The following is an 8,004-nucleotide window of genomic DNA, read 5'->3' on the forward strand; positions in this document are numbered from 1 at the left end:
TGTGAAGGGTTAATAAAATGTTGCGAAACGACAGAGACAAAGAGATTTTTACATTTGCTAAAATTTAATTCATTTAAAATGCCTGCAAGTGCAGCAGGAAAAGACAGCAAATGGCCTTGAGGGTAAATATGACATTACTTTCATATTAAAATTGCATCGAATTATGAATTGATAAGAAATGCAAATTAAAAAAAAAATGCCAATAAATATGTTATTGGCGTTTGCGTACTGTGTGTCAAAAAAAAGAAGGGAATTAAATGCTTTGACCTCACAGTATCATTTTACATTTTCATTAAAATTCTCTCTTTCCTGGTTTAGGTAAACGGAACGACACATTTATAATTATAATAAAACTTGTTAATATGCATAAAAATTAAACTAGTGTTGGGAGTGTGTTTGCTTAGTTTCTTGCTCGCGGTTTCTTCGTTTGTTGGCACATTGCTATGCCTTAAGCTAATCGAAGCGTAATTCTGCCAAATTTCAAATGAGTTTTCAATGTGTTTAACACATTTTTGAGTGCGGCTAACACTGAGCAAACATGTTGGCAACGAAACGGAAATAGTGCAAAGAGAAGAAATATCTTCGATTTTTTTGTTTTTTTTGTTTTTTTTTTTTTTTTTTTTTCTTTAGGACATAAACACCAGATGTATTTTTCATCACTATCAATTGGGGTAATAGAAAAGAGAATACATTCCAAATTATGGAAAACGATTATCTTCAGGAAAGTAAAGGCGAACTACCGACGAACCAATGGAATAATTTTAATTGTTTGTTGCATCTTTTGTAACGTAAATGTATGTGTGATATTGCGCATTCGTCAAAAATGTTTGTAGTCCCCAAAAATGGCACAATCGAAGTCAATGCAAGGGTGTGTGCCCGTCTTTTAAGGTTGCCATGAATGCCGGATGTTTCGAAAGAAAAAGGCGGTAAATTTAGTTGAAATTACGAGAAATTCAGGTAAATCTGCCAAGTCGATCGTTAGAATGGCTCCTACAATTAAATCAAATCTGAAATTCAGAAATCTGGAACTTACTCTTGCAACCTATTTTTTCCGTGGAACTTGTATCTTCAGGTATTGTCTAACGATCATCAAGGTCCAGGATATTTATATTATACATTAGCAATAGCACTCGAATATATGTGTACTCTACAGTATAGAAGGTATAAGTACTCACTTATATAGCCGGCCGGATTTATCGTAACGTTCAACATTAGATTAAAGCCTTAAATTGTTTTTTCCTCGAAACTATGTTTTTTTCGATTTTCGATTTCTTTAGCCGAATTCACCGTCAACAACACAATCAATAATTTCGTTTCAGAAGTATTGAAAGTCTTAGAGACGCTCTCAGCCTCATGTCCACGCAATGGTCGACCCAATACGAAGCTACGCAACATACTTTTATTTTAAATGGGTTTAAATGAATGTTTGTGCCTTTTAAAAGTATAGCCTATATTAGCCGGTATTAGAAAGGTTGAGAGTCAATAGATAAGAGATTAGGCTATAGATGCCCAGGGGCAAAGATTGGAATTTTCGAAGCGGTTTGAAAGAAAAGCGGAAATTTTAAGCAAAGGAATTTCTTACAGATAACGAATTTTTCCCACATATTCTACAAACTGCAAAGCATCTATTAAATGAATAAAGAATTCTTTTGCTCGAAAGATTTGTCGCGGCGTTATACATATATACACTCTTGAATAGCATGGATGCCGCTATTTGCCCGTTTCCTTTGACATTACGATTACGCCTAGAAATTGAGAAATTTATAGTTTTCGAATTTTAGTTTATAACTTTTAATGCGTACTTAAATTTTTCCTTAAAAACTTGTCCACATCAAGATATGCAAAATGCTACTAAGTGCTATAAAAATATGCGAACGAGTTAAAATAAACGAGATATACGATAGTACGATGCGATGTTTGTATTGGGTCTAAAAAAGGGCGCACTCACTTTTATTTGCTTGATGCCATGTGCTTCTTACATAATTTATAAAATGGTTACCAATTATTTTTTTTTATTTTTTTTTTTTATTGGATTACTTAAGAAATCGCTTTTTAGTAAAATGTTTATTAAAAATATTTAAAAAATCAATTTACGATTTTAATTATAAAGATCCGATCGGTAATCAATCGAAACCAACTTATACCCAGGATTGTTATCAATTGTGCTTCTGGATCAACGAAACGGATAAATTCGGCTATACTCGTTGAGTATTGTTGGTAATCCGAATTAATCACGTGGACAGCGTCGCCGTTAGTTGGGAATTTCTACGGGCACCTTTTGGAATCTATTTAGAGTGGCATGCAAAAATGGAATCGAATGTTTTTCATGTTTAGGTTCAATAATACGTTCATTTGATAGGTATGTCACCCCATATATATATATATATATATATATATATATATTGTTAATTCTCACCATCATTTAAGTATCCATTCAGCTAGAATACTATAAAGCAGTTCCTAATGCTTTGGAATGTAACACGATTGCAAAGGAAACATTCGGCTGCGCGTTCACCTTTTACACCCACCACCATTATTTAAAAGATATTCCGAATAGAAAGGGGAAAAATAGAAACTCGATATTTTATAGTCTTGGATGCTTGCTTCAACTCTTTCATTTTCGTTCAGGTACTTTAAGGCAACGCATGCAAGATACGATGCAACTCATTATTATACCATTCGTTGTAGTTTATACTTAAGAAGTAAAAGACCAATATTTTTCTTCTTTTTTTTTTTTTTTTTAGGCAGAGGTCTTCTCAATTCATATCGTATTATAAGCCTATCGTTTGGCCGATTTGTCTTACTTTCAATACTGAAATGTGTGCAAAAACTTTGAATGCTTATGCTAGAAATTGAAGGCAATAACTTTATATATGCGATCGCGAGAGTTTTTACAACAAACATTTACACAGACAATCAGACGAGCATACCTAGATCGATTAGGAATTTGGTACTTATCAAGAGTATACATACTTTCTAGAGTATCCGCAATAATTATGTATCTGTAAATTTATAGATGGTTTAGATTGTATGCTCGTCTTGGGTTGAAAACCCTGACACACTTGAAATTTGAAGCCGCGACCTTTAAGTTATTAAACGTTATCCTTTGCCTACTCGGCCACTCATGTGGAATGGTGCAAATATTTACCTCCAATCTCTGGGATGGTAAGCATAGTAGACACCAAACGTTCCTTTCGTATACGAAACGTAACTCTGTTACAAGTTTTTGTGGCTAATATTGAAATACGTTTATACTCTTTTTAACTATAAAAAAGAAAAAAAAGAAAAAATATTTTGTGTGAAATCTTTAGAGAAATGAAAGAAAACAGAATGCGCATTATATTAATCCATACCCTTCATACTAGTATTCAAAGCGGGCTATGAGATAAAATAAAGAAACCCTTTTTTAATAGAAAGTTGAGCAACAACATATCTGCTGTGAATACGCTTCAATCTCGGCAAAAGCATATATCTATTATATATTCGCAAAGATATCCTTATGTGATCGTCCTCCTAAAATCTCTCATCGTATTTACGATAGAATGCATGAGATATAAAATGGTATTGATGTCGGAAAAGAACGAGGCCATAAAGAACACAGTAATATTCTTGGGTCTTTTTAATATGTTTTTATAATATATATATATATATATATATATATATATATATATATATACATATAAAATCAGATTTAATTTTAGAAGAATCAATGCGATTTTTATTTGTTGGCTTCTGCTTACGTCGAACAAAAAAAAAAAAAAATAAAAAATCGAATATATGTCAGCGTGCGAGGGAAATGTTTCCCTTTTAGTATAGAAAACGTACAAAAGTTATGCGTTTTATCAGATACATATATATGCATAAGTATAAGCAAGTATATATGTACACATTTAAAATTTATACCTCATTGCACGTTAAGGATTTGTCTTTATGCGGAAACAACTACTTAAGCAAAATGACTTTCATTTCATTTCATTACATTACATCACATTCGCATTCACATTCGCAACGCATGGGTATAGTATGACGTACTTCGTTTGATATTCACAATAAAATCGGAAATATTCACTCATCTACATGACTGCACACGCACAAATGCCATTGAAGTTTTAAATTCTTCCACACGCGTATATAAAAAGAAGAACGAATGATGATAGTGGCATAAGTACTTTATGTCATTATATAGTAGAGTAGATTATACTGAATCAATGTAGGGAGGGGAGAAAGTTAAGTACCTTGCACAGTGTTCATCTATAAGTTAGTCAGTCATTCAGTCAATCAACACATTTTCGTAAATTTTATTTCAAAAAATATTTCATGAAAACTCTACATCTAACACTAAAAAGCATGCTACTGTTATAATCATCGTCATCATCATCATCATCATCATCATCATTATCGACATTGTTATGTACAAGTTGAGGAAGAATCTTTGGCATTTAAAATCCGTTTCTATTTTCTATTTGCCTCTTAACAACTCTTTCTCTTTCCTTTTTCATTATTATTATTATTATTATTATTATTATTATTATTATTATTATTACTGTTATAATATACTTTATTATAGAGGGTTTTTTAAAAGGCCATGAATGCGTTATACACATCAGAAGAACAGCAGTAGTCTTTGATGTATGGAACCGACTATCGCGAAAGCTAAAAAATGAAATTATCTTTTAAAGTGACCCTCGTTATATAAGGGTTTTAGTTATCAGTTTAGTTCTGCTCGGCTATTTCATAAAGAAAGCCATTCCTAAAGTCGGCCTGCTCCAATGGCCAGTACTGAACTGTAAGGTAAACAATACTTCAGGTAGAATTTTATTTAAACACAAAACAAGTAAGACGTTGTACACTTGTAAGCATTGAGTGACTATTTTGTACAAAATGCTAGCACCAAGTAGTAAATAACCCAGGAATACATATCTCACTTAGTTTCATTTATTTACTGATCTCTTGGGGACGTGTTCGCTTTGAACTTCTGAAGTGATTCACGGGCACATCTTTTTTAAAAAATGATGCCGCAATCATGAATATTTGGCGACAAATTAAGTTCTGGCAAGCTGAACACCCTAAAAATTGCAAGCTACGATTTAAGAAGTAATATGATGATCGACCACATAACATAATCGGAAATCGAGATACATGCACTCATTAGAAAAACGCATAATGATGTAAGTGTGGTATGTAGGGTAAATGGCTAATCGAAGAAATCTTTATGTTCGATTGAAAAAATCTGCAGGCGTTAAGACGGACATATTTGTGGCAACCGTTGAGTTTGGTTTGGTGACAAAATTCCAATAAATACCAAACCGCAAGAGATTGGAGCAAATTGTAGTCGGCAATAAAAATCTCTTTGCTTATAATACAACTTATACCGTTTACGGCCTAATCGGTGTTACATGATCCGCGCTGTCACGGCTGTCGTGGCCGCAATTGCTTACAACAAGTGTAAGTGACAGTAAGAGGTGCTTGAAATGTCGATTATTTTTTAAACTAACGCTCAACAAAGCTGGTTTGTGTGTGCGTTTCAGCCATTCTAATTCATGTCCAACAACGAACTGATTAACAAGTTAGTAATTAACATAGTATATGCAGTAGTAATAAATTCAATTGATAATTGATATATAGAAGGAATGGAATAAGCGAGATTCGCATTTCGTAAAGTACACTTTGAAAGTTCGAAAGGCAGTTCATCAGCAGTGCAATTTAATTTGGATAGCTTTGGAAAGCTATCTGTCGTAAGTAGTTTTTAATATCAATGTTAACATCAATGAGAATTTTAATATTATGAAGCTTACCGTTGCTGTCGCTGGTGTTGTTGTGGTATGCGGTGTATAGGCCGCATAAGTTGGTTGTGGTAAAGGTGCTGTATATCGATATTGTTGCGCTACAGCAGCGGCAGCAGCTGCTGCGGCTGCAGCCGGTGCATAGCCTTGAGGTGTCCAACTGGCACCGCGATACGGAGCACCGGCTAAGCCACCGGCAGCCGCTGCTGCGGCGGCTGCTGCTGCAGCTGCAGTCGCTGGACTAGTCATGGCTGGCGGTCGTGGAATCCCCTTTAATGAGACGGTTGGAGCTGGTGGTGCAGCTCCAGGGAAAACGTTTCGCGGTGGTGGCGGTGGTACGGCAGCTGCAACAGTGGCGGCAGCTGCTGTGGAAGAGTTTCCCTGCAAATGATAAAAGAAATAATAGAAAAATTGAATTTGCAATAAATTTGAGTTCGTCAACAGCCAAATCTATGAAATTTAAAAAAAAATCTGATGATATGAACATGACATACAATCCGAAAGGCAAACAATTATAATGTTTGCCATGTCAAATGGAAACGAAAAATATTCTATTGTTGTTAATAAGTTCTACTCTAAATAAATATTTACAATTGACCTTTTAAGAAATGACCTCAATAATATCAGTGGTCGGTTATTGCTGCAAATTTTGGCAAATGCTTCAAATTTTTCCATTGCTTCAAACTCTTATCAATGCTATTGCACCCCCACACTTGCACATACAAAGTAATCAAAAAAAAAATGAAATACTGAACAAACTACATTTTTGTAGTTTCAATTTCCTCTTCTACGATATTTGACATATATCCTTATTGCCGTCTAATATTACAAAAAGTTGTTTTGGGTTTGGTACTGTATTGAAAATGTGCAACTACCATCTAGCCAACCAAGCGGCCACATCCGTTCGATACAACAATTTTGTGGCCGTTTTTCAGCACAACTACATCGTATAAAGAAAAAAAAAAAAAAAAAAAAAAAGCAACGAATGAAATTCATTTTGTTTCGTTGTTATTTGAGTAAAAAGCTTACACATACACATACCATACAAAAAATGAAAAAAAAAAAAATAAAAATAAAGAACAGTTAAGCAGCCACAGCAAACCCAATCAACTTATCGCCTGATAAAGTTGTTAGTTTTTTTTTTTGTTTTTTTTTTTTTTTTTTGTTCCCTGGAAATGTCTTTCTGTCATTTGTTCTTTATTTCCACGTTGCTCTCGTTTTCTCTCCATCTCTATCTCTCTCTCTCTCTCTCTCTCTCTCTCTCTTTCAACTCTTACATTTTCCATTTTTTTCTTGCATTGAACTTTAGAAATTAAGATATTTTAAGTATTTTGTTGCTGCTGTTTTGGTGTATTTTATTGTTGTTGCTTCAGTTGCTGTTTTCAAGGTTTGCTGTTCATGCTCAATGGGTATGAAATTTTGTCGCCGTATTTTACTAAACATTTTCGGTCGTTGTTACTGATGTTGTTGATGCCGTGTTTTTTATTTTTTTTATTTTTTTTATTTATTTATTTTATTTTTTTTTTGTTTTGTTTTTTTTTGTAATGCAGTACTTAATGCCTCTAAAAATTTGTTGTTTATTTAGGACTTTTGCATTGTTTCACATTTTTAACAACACTCAAAAAAAAAAAAATAAATAAATAAATATAAAAAAAAAATATGCTACAATAACAACTGCGATAACAATAACTGCAGTAACACTTGTTATCGGCAGTTGCACTAAAACAACTTTATAAGTGCAATAGGAATGAACAAAAGCAGACTTGTCAGCAGCTCACGTTAAAACTGTACTTTCTACCGGAAATGGGAAAAATAAAAACATAACAAACACACATAAACAGAAGAACGCGTATGCATTTTCGTTTACATTTTAGTTACGTTACAGTTACAGTTACAGTTACAGTTAGATACACTTAAACATATATAAATCGATTGTTATTGTTATTGTTGTTGTTGTTGTTGTTGTTATTGTTGCTGTTGCTACTGTTAAAAACGACGACCAAAATAAATTAGTTTGGTCAAATGATTTGTAACATCTCGTTAGCATCAGCATTCGCGATGCGAATCTGTCCAGTTGTTAGATGTAAGTTATTGATCACGAAAATGAATTGTTAATCATACTTTAAATTTCATTCATTCATTTTTTTCTTTCTTTTCTCATAATTGCAACGAAATTTGAAAATAATTTTTATTAATTCAATTACCGGTCAAGACAATAATC

The 8,004-nt window shown here is 33.3% G+C and overlaps 1 protein-coding gene across 4 annotated transcripts in view; it reads right to left on the bottom strand.

The window, feature by feature from the left end:
* LOC119632083 (protein alan shepard) overlaps positions 1–6,095 on the bottom strand; it is a 147,164-nt gene extending 141,069 nt beyond the window's left edge. For all 4 annotated transcript variants that reach the window (XM_038024791.1, XM_038024792.1, XM_038024793.1 and 1 more), the window contains exon 1: positions 5,796–6,095. In XM_038024791.1, coding sequence (XP_037880719.1) covers positions 5,796–6,032 — 237 coding nt within the window. In that variant the 5' untranslated portion in view covers positions 6,033–6,095. The remainder of the gene's footprint in view (positions 1–5,795) is intronic.
* Between the last annotated feature and the right edge of the window lie 1,909 nt (positions 6,096–8,004).

Source organism: Glossina fuscipes, unplaced genomic scaffold, assembly GCF_014805625.2.
Source record: "Glossina fuscipes isolate IAEA_lab_2018 unplaced genomic scaffold, Yale_Gfus_2 1, whole genome shotgun sequence".
Lineage (NCBI taxonomy): Eukaryota > Metazoa > Arthropoda > Insecta > Diptera > Glossinidae > Glossina > Glossina fuscipes.